The sequence below is a fragment of the Desmodus rotundus genome, chromosome 1 (assembly GCF_022682495.2).
Source record: "Desmodus rotundus isolate HL8 chromosome 1, HLdesRot8A.1, whole genome shotgun sequence".
Lineage (NCBI taxonomy): Eukaryota > Metazoa > Chordata > Mammalia > Chiroptera > Phyllostomidae > Desmodus > Desmodus rotundus.
Window position 1 is genome coordinate 20673834 of NC_071387.1, and position 15575 is coordinate 20689408.

Sequence of the window (15575 nt, forward strand, 5' to 3'; positions counted from 1 at the left end):
AATAAATAATTTTTTAAAATAATAAAGTAATTCTGTCCATATCAAGGCAAAAAAGGAGAAAGAAAGAAAGAAAGAAAAAGAAAGATCAGTTGCAAGAGAAGAGAGAGGAAGTAAAATAGCTACAAAGAGGAAATAACCAGGGTAGACTCAAACTTTTCCAGAGCAAGACTCAATGCCAGCACTCAGTGAAACAATGTCTTATAGAATAGGGGGGGGGGGGAGGGTGTGGACATGATTCTATTACCTTACAAACATCGTTTGTTCATAAAAGCAACAGAAAGGTGTTCAGAATATAACACCCTTGGGCCCTATTTGAAAACAAAACCTTCCAACTAAACACCAAATCAACACAAAATGCTCAGGAAAGAGGATGCCAGGGATAAAAGCGCTGGTGGTGACCTTGACTCCATTTAGACCCACGGCTAACACTGCCCACTAAGCACCGCCCCACCTCAGGACCTTTGCAACCGCTCTTCTCCCGCGCGCCTCGCTTTGTCCCAGTGCCCATTCAAACTCTCCAACTCAGACACCTGTTTCCTGACAACTCTATCAAATACGCCCTCCCTCATGACCCTCCCATCTCTTAATGTGTTTTACTTTCTATTCGCAACATTGATCACTTCCTGACCTTAATGAATACGCATGTATTGTACTGTCTCCACTATTACATAGACTCTATCGCGGGAGGACCATTTTCCAGTTTCGTCACTCACTGCTGTATTCTCAGCACACAGAACAGTGCCCAGTGCAGAAAGGCCACTCAACTGTCTGAATGAACCATGAGAATTATGTTTATTGTGCAAGCTTGCAGATGTTAAAAACTATGAAAATGTAAAACCACATAAATCAAGTGGTCAATGGGGGGTGGCTAAGTGAAATACTCTTAATTCCTCAAATGTGAAGAGCAAGGAATTAATAAAGCCTAGGTTTGACAAGCTAAAAAAAGAACACTTGACCACTTTTAAAAGTTAATGAGGCATTTTAAGGTTTGCCTTTGTAAATAATTTTCATGACTTTCTGGGCTCAAGCTTGCTATTTGTAACTGATGACTCACCAGCGCTTTGTGAAAATCTGACAAGTAGCCCAAAGGGCCTAAATCCAGCAGGGAATGATTACATGAAATTAGACTGCTCAGATACAAATACCCAGATACAAACACAGAATGTGGCTGGGTTTGTCAAGGATGTGAGGAAACAGGGACTCTCAAACATTACTGGTGGTGGTGTAAAGGGATGTAACACTTTTGGAAACAGTTTAACAATATGTAGCAAACTTTATAATGTGCACGTTTACTCACTCAGAAAACCAGTTCTGGAAATAGATTCATTTGCAAGGTGTACAAGGATGTTCGCTGCAGCATTGCAGATAACAGAAAAAAATGGAAGAAAGCCTAAATCTCCATCAAAGGCGACTGATGAATTACACTCCAAAAAGTAAATTCTAAGCAGCTAATAAAAGCATGTGAGGCAGATAATGTGAAAATATGCACAATATTGAAATGGAAAAAGCAAACTACAGAACAACATACGCAGTGTGATTTCATTTATGTGAAAGGAGGTATTTAAACCTACATAAACATGTGTCTCCAATGCTACGTTGTTGGCATGGAAAAATGTCAGGAAGGATACTTCCACACTGTTCTGGTAATGACCTCGAGGGCTGAGACTTGGGGGAGAGAATAGAGAAATGGGGAGGTTTACTTCATAAACTTCTATAACATTTAAAATTGTTTTAAACATCATACATTACTTTCATCATAAAAATTAATTTTAAAAGCCTCACACATTTTTAACACATTTGTTCAATGCCTATAATGTGTTGAACACATGAAATGATACGCTTTGTGACATAGAAGGACAGACTTAGCAGGGAAATGGTTCAAGGTCACATAGCATCCACAGTCACATATAGAAGAAACTGTAAACTCCTTGAAGACAGGATCAGTGACATGTTGGTCACTATTGATCCCCAGTGTCTATCACTGTGTTTGGTACATGGGAAATATTCAATTCAATAAATATTTGCTGCGTAAATGGATGAATTCATGAGTGAAGGCATATATTACGGGCCAGAAGCCGCCTGCAACTCAATAGCCCTACCACACTTGCCCTTCCAGGAGGCTGGACTTGTTTAGGTGAGAAATCAGACTTTAGTTTGGATGCTCTGTGATCTCCTCGGGATGCTTTAAACTTATCCTGTGGCTAACCCCACGTGAAAAGCAGTCACCTGGTGGGTGATGGGGAATATCACTTCTGAGCCCCAGTATTTGCAGGAAAGGTAACAATTTAAAGAGCTACTTTTTTGGTTCCCATACTAGAGTTTTGGGGAGAGGGGCGGGGTAACATTCAATGTTACATTAGTTTCAGGTGGACAACAGAAAGGTTAGACATAGATCTTACAAAGTCTCGCACTTGCCGAGCACCATGCACAGGTATCACAATATTATCAAATATATTCCCTACGCTGTACTTTACACCCTGGTTACTGCTTTGTAACTGCCAATTTGTACTTGTTAATCCCTCACCTGCTCCCACACTGTTTGGAAGGCTGTGTTCTAGAGATGTGTCCAGCAAAGCCCACCAGTGTGAGATGAAATTAGTGACTGCACGTACTAAAGTGCATAAACACATTGATCTCGCAACCCAAATAGGAGGGTAGCCAAGCGCAATCTGATAGGACCCTCTTTGCTTGTTACCTAGATTTGTTTTCTTATTTCAACCAAAACGTTCTTGTTTCATTAAAATCAATAGTGCTCACAAATAAATGATTGGGTTTTTATTTTCACTCAGTTTCATTTCAAATTACTGACCTTGACTTATTCTAAACTATCAGATATTGGCACACAACAGACTATCTGGCTTTCAAAATTGATAATTGCTCTCTCCTGTTATAGACATCTGCGGCATTCTGATGCTTGGCTGTGACACGTTTTCTATGTCATCTGTTTTAAGTACCTTCTAAAGGAAAGCTGGTTTCAGTCTTCTGAACTTTTAACCTTTGAAGTTTCAAAGCACAAACAATCACTATCCCACCCACGCAGAAAGCTCTTTGGTGACTCCCCTTGCATTCAGCTACATCTCCGAACCATTTTCCCTTTACTGCCAGAGCTCCAGCCTCACTACCTTTCTTGCAGCTCCTCCCACTTTGCCAAGGTCTCTCCTGCCTCAGGCCATTAGCACATGCTGCGTTCTCAGCCCAGAGTGTTTCTGCCCTCTACTCCTCACCAAGCCCACTCCTACTTGTCCTTCACATCCTATATTCCATATCAGTCCCTCCGAGAGGTCTCACTGGTCCCCATTGTAACCTGTATCTCCTTCTGCTTTTTTCTCTGTGTTTGTCCCTCTGTGGCACTTACTGGACTTTGTATTTATATATGCATTTGTGTTTACTGCTTTAACATCTACCCCTTCACTGGACTATAACCTCCAGCTGATGAGAGTCATGACTGTTTTGCTGACCAGTGCTCATCTCATTAAATATTTGTTGGTTAAATGAAAAACAAAGGAGGAAGTCAATTTTGTTCACCCCTTTTCATCCTTTTTTTTTTCATAAACATAAGTTGGACAAATAAGGAAGAATGGAGAACTCAGTCCCCACCTCACTCATATTCAAGGCAGGCTGTCCCAGGATGAGATTCTGGGAAGCTTTACATTAAGGGGAAGGTCAGGATGGGACATATGGGAAATTTTACTAGATCCCAGGTAGGACAGGAGAAGGTGGGATTCTGAAAGGGGATGAAGGGGTTAGAAAGCTAATTCTTTCAATGAAGCAAAGGAAGTGGGGCGGAGAATAGAGAGACGGCTGGAAATGCGGGTGATTAAAAGGAAGGTGAGGGGAGCTTTGGAATGTCACACTGGAATGGGAAAGCTGAGGCCAGGCTCAACAGGAGAGAACAGGTTGGTTGAGGCATCAGCCTGGCTCTTGCAGAGGTCGAGAGTGTGATGAGGAATGCCTCTGTTCACAAGGAGTTCCAGGTGGGAGGTAAGCTCACCTGTAACAAAAGCTTAACTGAGGGACGAAGAGGGAAAAAAAGGAGGAATGGTCGGAGCAATAAATGAACAAATCCTGTATGCTGTTTCACAATGATTGAGCACCAAGTTCTAAGTCTAGGAGACACATTATACATTAGAGTGTTAATGAGAGACCACAAAGATGAATGTTCCTGCCTTGGCGAACCTCCAGGGAGCCCTCTAACCTGACACAGTGGGATGGCTGGCCCTACACTCAATCTCTAATAAAGCCTCTATGTCTAAGAAAACGACAGTGAGAGGTGAGAATGGAGTGTGCCAGAGGCCCAGTTGTCCAGTTTCTGCTCTGTGTATCCAAGCCTACTGTGTCTTCTGGTAGGTTCTCCACACCTACGATGGCGTTACTCTTGGTTACACTTGGGGTGCTGGATTTCTTTATAAATTGTCTGGAAAAAAATAGCTCAGTAACAACCCAAGACCCCACAAAGTGTCAACAGAGGATGCTGGACCCAAGTAATAATAATGGACAACAGATAATATGTGTAGGGAATGGATGATATGTATTGAGCTCGCTTTGTGGCAGGTGTTGTTCTAAAACCCTTATTTATCTTCACCAAAATGGCATAAAATAGTTATTAGTATTATTATTCCTGTTTCCAGAAATAAAGGCTGGAGAGACTGACGTCATTCAGCAAAGGGCAAAAAGACTCAAACCCAACGGACTCCAGATCCTTAATCATTAGCTCCTAAAATTTGTATATATCTCACAATTTGCAAAGCCCTTTAGAAAAAAATAGAAATATTGTCTGATCCTCTCAACACTTAAAAGTGAGTAAGGAGCATTTTTGTCTCCGTTGTACAAATAGGGAAACTGAGGCTCAGGAACATTAAATTTCTGGTGCAGGAAATCATTAGCACTAGTACCTCCCAAGTCCGGGGCTGAAATCTACAACTCCTCACTCCTAAAATGCCACTCACTTCTGCTTTAGCAGCCTGGTTGGTAGGGATTAAATTACGTCCACACGATCAGATATGCAGAGGGATAAAAGCTGCATCTAGGGTTTATTGGGTTTGGCATGAAAGTCCTGATCCTGGGAACAGGACATTATCTCCAGGCTGAAATATGATTTCATACGGCCTCAGTGTCAGGGAGTATCCGTGGGAAGAGAACAGAGGAGGAGAAGCTGACCAAGTGAGAGGTATTCAGCAGCCGACTCCAAAAAAATTATCCTTTCTTGGAGCCTATCGCCTATCAGAGTGGCCCTGCCTCGGCAGCAGCCTGGGAGGATGACCGGAAAGCAGTGCAGGATGCTAAGACAGAGGAGAGGAACCCCAGTCAGAAGCCACCCCTGAAGCCATTTATTGTGTCTTTTCTGGTTAACGCCCCTCTTGCCTTCACGCTCTTGCCACCCCTCCCATACCGTGCCCACCGTGCCAAATGCTGTCATGCAACGCCCAGCCACAGTCCCTACGTTTCTTTCTCCTTTCTCAATTACCCTGGGAACAAATCAATTAATTGGCGGGGGGGGGGGGGGGGGGCTGATGGCTTCTAGCAGCCAGGGCATTACACCTCCGCCTCACATTGCCCACTAACTCATCATCCTTCCATTACACGCTTCACGCCGAACCACAGTTGCTTCCAATCCGCAGTGACCCACCCCGTCTTTAAAAATAATTAAAAAAAAAAAAAAACCAAAAAAGCTGCAGTCCAATAACGCTGAGATGGTTAGGAATAGGAAGTAATGGTTCTTGCGGCCAACTCCCTGAGAGGCGGAAGCTTAGGGCAGGGATGGGGAAGCCTAGAACGTGCTGCCCTCCTTGGCAACATCGTCCCCTCGGGAGGACCTGCTGGGCAAAGGGCAGCCGCAGAAAGCCGCACTTCCCAGGGCTCCTACCCCTTGGCTCTGGCGCTGCGACTGCTGCTATAGAAACACCGGGCGTACACACGGAGCTGAAATTAAACACCCATCCGGGACGGGACTGAGACTGCTCGGCCTGCTGTCTCGGTCGCCATGGCAACATGCTGGGAGCAGGGAGGCGAGCAACTCGAGTGGAGAGGGGATACTCACTCCATCTCGGGGCTCCGGGCTGCGGGCTGCCGGGCGCGCTGCTGCGTGGCTCACCGGCGCTGCTCACATCTGCCGGAGCCTGGTGGTCTGGCCAGCGCGCTGTGCGGCTCGCGAGGTGGAGCCGGGAGCTTCTCCCCTCCCCGCCCGCACCCTCTCCTCCCCTTGAGGGTTGAAAGTAAACGCTCAGGCTCTGTCAGCTCCCAGCCTACGAATAAAACGGGAAGCAATTGGATAATGTTGTTCTTTGGGCGCTAGACAAGCCACTCCACTTAAGTGTTTTGGGGAGGGAGCGAACTGGCAGCTGCGCCCCGGGCGATGTGGCCACCAGCGCTCAGTGCCTGGCGCCAGGTGCGCCGGCGGCTCCCCTGGGACGCGCGGCACAGCGCTGAGATGCGGGGTCGGAAAGGAGGGGGAGATGAGCCGCTGCGGAGGGTGGCACAACCCAAAGAGCGCAGGGAAACGGTGGAGTCATTGGCAAGGTTGCAAGCTCTCGCGGTTTGGAAGTTGGAAGAGAAAGGAGCGTCTGGCCTCCGCAAACAGCAAGTACTGCCCCCAGTGGGCTGGGCACGGGTGCGGAAACGCCATTGTGCCAGCCCAGCGGGCACCGGTCTGAGTTTCCCAAGGAAAACTCAGCCGCGTTGCGGTGCCTTAATGCAGTGTTTCATCACTTTGGCGATCCCACGCCCTTCTTATCATTCCACATTCTGCGTACTCGCGCCTACCAAAAGAAATACTCTCCTTAGTCCGTGTTCTTTGAAAACAATAGATATATTGAATATGGTTTCTCACATTACCGAGGCCCCACCGCAGAACTATAAATCCCCCTGGGGTGTGTATTGCCTCCCTACACCCCCTCTGAAAATCCCCTGCTCCTAAAGGTTTCCAGAGTGGGAAGCTGGCTCCCACCCAGGTGCCCTGCACCTGCTGCAGTGAAGAGTAGATGGGACAACTGTCAGGCTTCATTGTACCTTACCGCCCAGTTCCCGTGTGAGCCGGTGTCTGCCGTGCGGAGGATGACGCCCAGGCACAGTCACAACAGCCCCTGCCCCTGTGGAGCTCACAGATTAAAGTAGAAAGGAAAAGCACAGGGAGGAGAGACATAAGCAGAAGCACAGGCTGGAAAACATTGCTTTAAAAAGTCAAGCAACAAAATGTTGTGATGAAGGTTTTAAAATTACCTTGTGATGCTAATTGCACAACTCTGTAAAACCAGTGGATTGGACGTTCTGCGTGAATTTTATGGTATATGCACTTTATTATATCTTAAAGCTGTTTTTTAGAAAATACTCCAATGGAGAATAACAGGGAAGTGGAACCTGCCATGGTAGAGTGTTCGGGAAAGCTTCCCTGCCCCAAAGAGACCGGCCTGAGAGGGGAGAGGGGCTGGGATATGCAAGCCACAGGGGAAGGGCATTCTAGCCAGGCAACAGCTTGTTTTGCGTCTCTAGTGACTGCAAGGAGACTGGTGCAAAATGTTCTGGGTGGATTCACTGCTCCTCCCTTCCCTCTGGAAAGTGAACCACAAAATAAAAAGCAATGAGGACTCACAGTGCCGTTTTGTGGAAAGGGATTCTGGATCATCTCCAGGTTTCCATCACAGAATCTAGTGTGAATTGGAAGATCAGAGAACCATCCCTCAGCCCATGACCGTCTCCAGCTACCATCCTGTCCCTACTCCTTCCCTTCATAGTCAAGCCGCTTCAAAGGGTTGCTTATACTGTACTCACCGTTTCTACGTCCCCACTATCTTTACAGCCTCATGTCCTATTTACTCCTGTAGCACATAGGATTAAGTTCAGCTGTGAGTAATTAAGAAACTTAACTAGGAAAGAGATTTGATTTTTTTTACCTCTGAACTGTCCAGAGATAAGCAACCCGGGACCAGTTTAACAGCTCTCAAAGAGCAAAGGGACCCAGGCTCCTCCAAAATGTTTCTCTGTCATTTCTGTTCTCCCTTCTTAAGTCACTTCATGGTCCAAGTTAGCTGCTCCAGCTCCAGCCATCATGTCTGCATTCCAACCAACACAAAGGTAAAGGGAGCAAAGAAGGGGCAAAGGAAGCATGCTAGCTGCCTCTTAAGGAAGGCTTCCAGAAGCTGCCTCAGGACACCTTCACTTATATCTCTCTGGCACATGGCCATATTCAGTTTCCAAGGACACTGAGCAAAGCAGTCAGCACTCTGCATAGTCATGAGCCTCGCCAAAAATTGGAGGCTCCATTCCTAGGAAAGATGGGGAAAATGGGTGTTAGAGGCCAACCTGCAGTCGTTGTCATACTCCTGAATCCTTAGCATCCTAGCTCAGCATCTGCCTCCCCCATGCCACTGGCCCTGCTCACCAGAGCCATCAATGCCAGGTGTGGTGGGCATGTCTCGTCCCTCTCTTGCACAATTTATGAGCAGCATTTGATGTTTTGACCACCTCTTTTGTATTTGACTTTTTTACTTTAAGCTGGGCGTACTGAGGCATAATTTACATACGGTTGAAGTCATCCTTTTCAGGGGTACGGGTCTGTGAGTTTGGATGTGTTATACAGCCACGTAGCCACAAAAATAGTCACAATGTAGAACGTCACCATCATTCAAGCACTTCCTTCGTGCCCCTTGATAGACACCCTCCTGCTTCCACCTCCCGTCCCTGGCAACGACTGGTTGATTTCTGTCCCCGCTGTTTTGCTTTTTCCAGAATGCCATGTAAATGGAATCAAATGGTACATAGTCTTTCGTGTTTGGCTCATTTCACTGAGCAAATGCTTCCGAGAATCATCCATGCTGTTGTGTGTATAGACAATTCCTTTTTATTGCTGAGTAGTATTCCACTGTACCGATATATCGTGATTTATTTATCCGCCCATTGGTAGGTATTTAGATTGTTTCTGGTTTGTGGCAATTACTAATAAAACTGCCAAGAATACTCATGTACAGGTATTTTGTGAACATACGTTTTTATTTCTTTTGGGTAAATACCTAGGGTCACTCCTTTCATCTCAAAACGTCTTCTGTGATGTCACACTGCTACAACTCTGTCTACCCCTTCTCTGCTGCTTGTTTCTTAAATGTTGGAGTTCTGCAGGGTCTAGCCTAAACTCTCTTCACTTCACGGCACATACCCTCTCTCTTCACGGCACATACCCTCTCTCTTCACGGCACATACCCTCCCTGAGCAATTTCATCTACTCATGGCTTTATTTAACCACGAACATGTGCTGTCTTCCAAAACTGAATCTCCAGCCCACATCACTCCCCCAAACTTCAAAACTGAATATCCAAAGGCCACTGTAACATCTTCATAAACACCACAAATCTAATATGCCAAAAATTCACTCATCATTTTCACCTGTAAACCTCCTCCTAAGAACCTGCCAGCCTAACCTAACAGCAGAGAGGGAAGTGTCCACCCACATCTGGACATCTTTGATTCTTCCCCATCCTGAATTCCCATATCTAGGCAATGAACACGACTCATCCGGGCCACCTTCTGAAGAGCCCATTCACTTCTCCCTGTCCCTGCGGCTGCGGATAAACAGGCTCCCCTAGGCCTCCAGGCCTCCCAGCCCCCAGCCACATCTTGTTCTGACCCGTTCAACTAAACAGCCTGAGCAGTCTTCCAAAATCACAAATCTGATCATGTCGTCCCCTTCTCTAAAAACCTTTTCAAGGGCATCTCTTAACTTTAACATAAAGGGGTGTTTTTTTGGATTTCCTATTTTTATATGAATATATATTATTTTATTTTCCAACTACAGTTGGCATTCAATATTTTATGAGTTTCAGGTGTAGCATAGTGGTAAGACAATTATATGATTTACGAAGTGATCCCCCTAATAGATCTGGTGCCCACCTGGCACACGCATAGTTATCACAATATAATCGACTATATTCCCTATGCTGAACTTTATATCCCTTGACTGTTTCGTAACTACCAATCTGTACTTCTTAATTTCTTCATCTTTTGCACCCAGGCCCCAGTCCCCTCCTATCTGGCAACTATCAGTCTGTTCTCTGTATGAGATAAAGGTTAAATTGAATTGTAGGTGCATCCTAACTTTTTTTGAATATACTGATTTTTAATTTTTTTCATTTTATATATTTTTTTAATGTTTCAAATTACAGTTTAATATACAGTTTTCAAATTCAGTAGAAAAATTAATATGCAATGAAAGAATTCATTTTCTAGTGCTGGCTTATACCTTATTAAGAATCATAAACACATCACCTGCTATATTAAACTATAGGAAAAGATAACGGACTTTAGAGTCAAACAGACTTTGGTTAAAATTTCACTTGTTCATTTACTAGCTTTGTGATTTTGGACCTATTATTTAATCTAAGTCTCAGGTTTTTTACTTATAAAATGAGGACAATAATACTTATCTTTAAGGTTGGTTTTAAAATTAGATACAATGTGTGCAAATTGCCTAGCATGGTGCCTGGTACTTAGTAGATACTCAATAAACAGTAGCTATAATAAGCTATTTTTAGTATTATCATCACCACCACCATCATTATTATTACATTGTAACTTTCCTCTGAAATCTCAAACATTTTAAGAGATGTATCTTTATTTATCTTCCTGGCATCCTTTTAAAGAAGTGAAACCAATACAGATATTTAGAAGATCAATTTGTTTATCCTCCTCGATTAAATGAGAATATTACACTAAATGGTATATTTATTTATTCATTAAAATGATACAGCTATGTCAATAAATATGGAATAGCTACAAAGTAGCAGGATGGCTGCGTGGATCCATTGATCCACATTCTCTAACAGTTGATTCATTTAGCCGAGCTCACTGGCTACCGCTTGCACACAAATGCACATTAAGATCTCTCCAACTTGGAACTCATTAAGTTAACAGCTCTACCTATCAGAAATTTAGTCTAGACCTTGAAAATAAACAAAACGATACTATAAAGTCTATGCCATAAGCACTTACTCTTAACCTCACTAGGAATGCAAACTACGGACCCTTCTGCTGGAGAAACACGCAGGCCCCACAAGTCCACGTTGTGCCACATGGTATTGCTTCTAGAATCGGATGATTTGCAGACACCCATTCTCATCTGGAGTTGGCACCCTGCTGGCATATATGACTTTACATTTATCCTGCCAGTATCCCATGGGACAGTTATTATTATTAGCATTTTGTAAATGAAGAAACTGAAGCTGAGAGTAGTTACATAACTTACTCAGGTAGTATATTACCAAGAGTTAAATTTATCAGCAGAGCCAAACTCTTCAACTTCCTGGCCTAAAAAAGAAGGAGCCAGCTCTGAGAGATTCCCTAACAGGATTTTTATATAGGTTATACTGCAGAAGCTTTAGAACAGAAATTCTTAAACTGGGGACCACGGGTGGGCTTCAGGATCAGCTTGAGATTATAGGCAGAATTATGGGTTGGAAGTGTGTGTGAGGGAGAAAAATGGGGGGGGGGGGCCATACCTTTCACTGGGACCTCTATTCCCTGATTCAAGACAAAACTCTTAATATGACTGCTTTAGATAAAACACTTCCTATGTTTGGTGAAAGGGTTTTCTGGTTCACTAGAAATAGAAACACAATCAGAAGGGGTTGGAGAGAAACAAGAAGTGTGTTACTTCAAGCAGTAGCAGCTAAAAGGGAGGAAAGAACACATGAAAAGTGAAGAAGGAGTGTGTGAAAACGGGCACAAGACAACAAAGCAAAGACACAAAAACGTAAGTCTGGGCTCACTCTGCATCAGAACCAGCAGCTCCCTGGGGCTCCTGAGAATATCCCAGCGTAATCATGTTCAGCACCCATGCTTCAGACTAAACAGGCTTCCATTTTTTTCCATTTGTATTAGGTCTTTAATGCTTATATTTTGGCTGGGCTAAAATTTAGTTATTTAGCAAGTGTATTCAGTGTTTACGTTCATGCTCGTTCCTGGCCAGTGTTGGATAGGTGGTGGTGATATTACTATAATTTTAAATGTCTAACTGGGGAGGAAGGGAACAAAAAAAAAATAATAAGCACAATCGCTTTGTCGAGCTGGAGGCACCATTCCAAAACATTAACAAACCCAAAGCAAACCATTGGATTGATCATTAAAATATGAAAACAGGAAGTCTTCTTGTTTGCTTGACATCACTGGATTTCAACTGCACTCCTAGAAGTATCGTGTCCTGCGAAGCTTTCCATATTTTACTTACTTTATACATGTACCACTTTGCATTTTACTTCCACGTCAATAATGTTACCATTAAAGACATATAAGAAAGAAACATATCCCTAGAAGAAACTAGGGATTCATTCATCTACAGCTGTGCGTGTGAGAGGCATGCGTGTGTGCCGTTAAGGAACTTACTGTGTTGTATTGATCTGTAGACTTTGCACTTGGTTTACAGAGCTAGAGTTAATATTATGGAGTCACTATTGCCTGCATGTCTCACTCTTCTTCTACCATTAATAAGTTTTCTCTGAAAATATGTCACCTCAAATAGTGTCTTGTAATTCTACTGACATTGGGTAAAATTAACCCTTTGATCGTGATAGGAAAGATACTGGCAAAATGCAGAGTTATTTTCTTTGGTTAAACATCAGCAAAGGTTATATCTCTTTTTCATATGGACTTTTATTGTATTTATGAGCATGCTCAGGCAAGACACTAATAGCACTGACTTCTGATTCACAGAAGATTCTTGGAATCACAGTCTATTGACAGTGGAAGGGATTCTGGGGGTTACCTAACCCGAAAGCCAACAAAAACTTCTACAGTTGACCTGGGATCATCTCTGTGTTGAAACGCATTTATTGTTTTCTTTTAGCTCAAAAAACTGAAAAGGCCTATTTGTTTTTTGTTTTTAGAATCCTCTCTCCCACCCGCAAAATGACGTATGTGCTCAGAACAGCCCGTGATTATGTATGTACAGATGTAGCAAGAACATTTAGTTCACCGCTGCCAAGTCTGACCTAGGATGGCAGATGAACAATGACCTCTCAGAGATGACCCAGTGACACCATGGACTCATCAAGGGGACTTTGCCAAGGAAAAGCTTCCCCTTAACCACACATTGGAAAGAAACCAGTCCGATGTCACCCAGATACACTGCACACTGGAGAAGCTGAGAGCTGGGAGACCTTGACCATGCTTGTTACAAGGCTATTAATACTTAACTTAGTATAATCCTGTCAGCTCTGCTATTTATATTAGGAAATGCAAATGCTGAATGAAGCTGGAAAGCTATTTGGTGACTTGGTGGCATCTTTGAAGGTATATCATCCTCATCATTAAATACTTTCATCTCCTGAGACAAATATTAAATGCCAATATTTAAAGTAGCAATGCCTAAGATGGACCTTGAGATTTTTTTTTGGAATCTGCTTTGAAGGGGATCACTGGAATGTGGGAAACCATTTCTCCCTTCTGAGAATGGGGTACTTGGATTTATTAAGGCAAAATGTTCTTTCTCACCACGACAAATGCAGGTAGAGCATATTAATTAAGCAAATGTAATCAAGTACCCATTAGAATGTAAGCCCTATAGGGACAGGGATTTATTTGTCCATTTTGTTCACGTATATGTCCCCTAAAATAGGAGGCTCTTAATAAATATTTGTTGAATAAAACAATTAAAAAATTCCTCTTGAGCAAGACGCTCTTGAGTAATACCTGTGCTTTCTTAGACGTCTTTTTTATCTAATCCAAGTCTTTGCAGTGGATGGTTCCCATTGAGATGTTTCTTTCTCTGAGTGTTTACCGACTGTCTGATGCCCGTGCTATCGAAGAGATCAGGACCATAGCCCCCACACACAAAGACACGCATACACAATAGGTAGGAAAGCGTGCAGATCTGTCTTCTCTTCCTTTGAGGCTGAAGGAAAGTTCGAGAAGGGGCTAGATAACACTGCGGCGGTGCAGCTTGGTCTAGATTGTCTGTGTCCCACTGATGGCTCTAATACTCAGTAACCTAGACCTTGGGAATGCGTGGGGAACCAAGTATTATGTTTGGTGTCTTTCAGGGGTCCACAGGAAAAAAGCCATTGTAGGTTGAGCAGGGTTTCCAGTGAAAGGAGTAGATAGTCCACTCTCAGGCATCCGGGGAATTGGGTCGGGTTCAGGAAATCTGCACTGCAGAGAGGGCTGTTAGCAAGGGCTTCAAGGAAACATGGTATCAGGTACTGTGGTGGGAAACGGAACTACACTCATGCATGAGACACGGTGTCTGCCCGGAAGGATCTGAGGGTTTAGTGGAGGAGAGACATGTGTATAATCAAAATTGAAACACAATGCAAGTGTGGTCACAAAGGTGAGGCTGAGCAGGGAAACAGGAAAAGCTTGCTGGAGGAGTCAATGATTAGGCTGTGTCTTTAAGGATGAAAACAATCAGATGCACATGTGCGTTTCTGTGTATGTCTCTGTGTGTGCAAGGAGGTGGAAAAAAAGTAATGAGAAGACTTTCTAGAAAGAGATGCCAGCAAAATCAAAGACAAAGAAACTAGAGTCAGCAGGATAAGATCCACATCCATCAGTTGTGAGTACGTGAAACAGAGTTTATGCTTGTATTATGGTTTATTAACTATTGTAGTATTTAGCTGTATTACTACTGTAAACCTACTTTTGCCCACCCCGTACTTTTGGCATTTGCTCGAGCGCAAGGCAAAGAAGATCCATCATATCAGTCAACTCCAGTGGCGGCGCTTAAATACACAAAGCACAATGCGATGGTGCTCCCTGGAGCTGTGCGATGCAGTGGTCCTGAAGGAAATGGTTACGGGTGAGACTAAGGGAAGTGGCCAGAGGGCCTTGCATGCAGAAGTGGAGATGGGGTGATGACGGCAAAGCCAACACTCCTCTTCACCTCCACAGCACAAGAGAGCCATGATCGGAAACACATAGAGTCTCTCCTAGGTTCCATTTCCTTAAAAATGTTGAGACATAGAGACAAACAGAATCATGTTTCCTGATGGACATAGCTAATTTCTATAATCCTAGGTGATCAGTAGTCTTAGATGATGTTCCACTGTATTTTAAGTCATTTTCATTTTCTCCCCCAGGAATATTGAGAGAGCTTACTGTGAGGTGGAGGAAGGCATTATCTGTAGGTTCATCATGGCATCATGGCCTCCCTCTCTCTCTCAGGCGTATGCTGTTGTTTCCATCTCCTGCGAGCAAGGTACTGGATTTCCTGAGAGCGTGAGTGATGGCTTTTAGGGTGGACAAGACTGGAGGCTGGGATGCTGATTGCAAGGCTGCTGCAATAGTTCATACAAGAGATGAGAAGGTCTCAAATTAGGGCAGCCAGCGTTGGCATGGGAAGGAAAGGGAGTCAAGAAATATGCCAGGACTCAACATGTGAGGCTAAGAGAAAGGCATCAGGCCTGATTCTCACGGCTCAAATGACTCGGTAAAAGGCGATAAGACCAACTGAGCCAAAACATTCAAGAGGAGCCCACAGGTGCCACCAGAGGATTCTGACCTCAACGAACAAGCAGCTGGTCATCATTTCCCTCTGGACTGGGATCCCCTTGTGTTTTCTGTGTGACCTCTGAACTGCATTAAGGTGTTCACAGTAGAGC

General features: G+C 43.9%; 1 protein-coding gene across 2 annotated transcripts in view; it reads right to left on the minus strand.

The window, feature by feature from the left end:
- The window catches only part of PALM2AKAP2 (PALM2 and AKAP2 fusion), a 406552-nt gene extending 400430 nt beyond the window's left edge, over positions 1-6122 (minus strand). The window contains exon 1 of one of the 2 annotated variants that reach the window (XM_045195065.2): positions 6038-6122. In XM_045195065.2, the coding sequence (XP_045051000.2) occupies positions 6038-6042 (5 nt within the window). In that variant the 5' untranslated portion in view covers positions 6043-6122. The remainder of the gene's footprint in view (positions 1-6037) is intronic. The other variant, XM_045195066.2, reaches the window with a different exon arrangement.
- Between the last annotated feature and the right edge of the window lie 9453 nt (positions 6123-15575).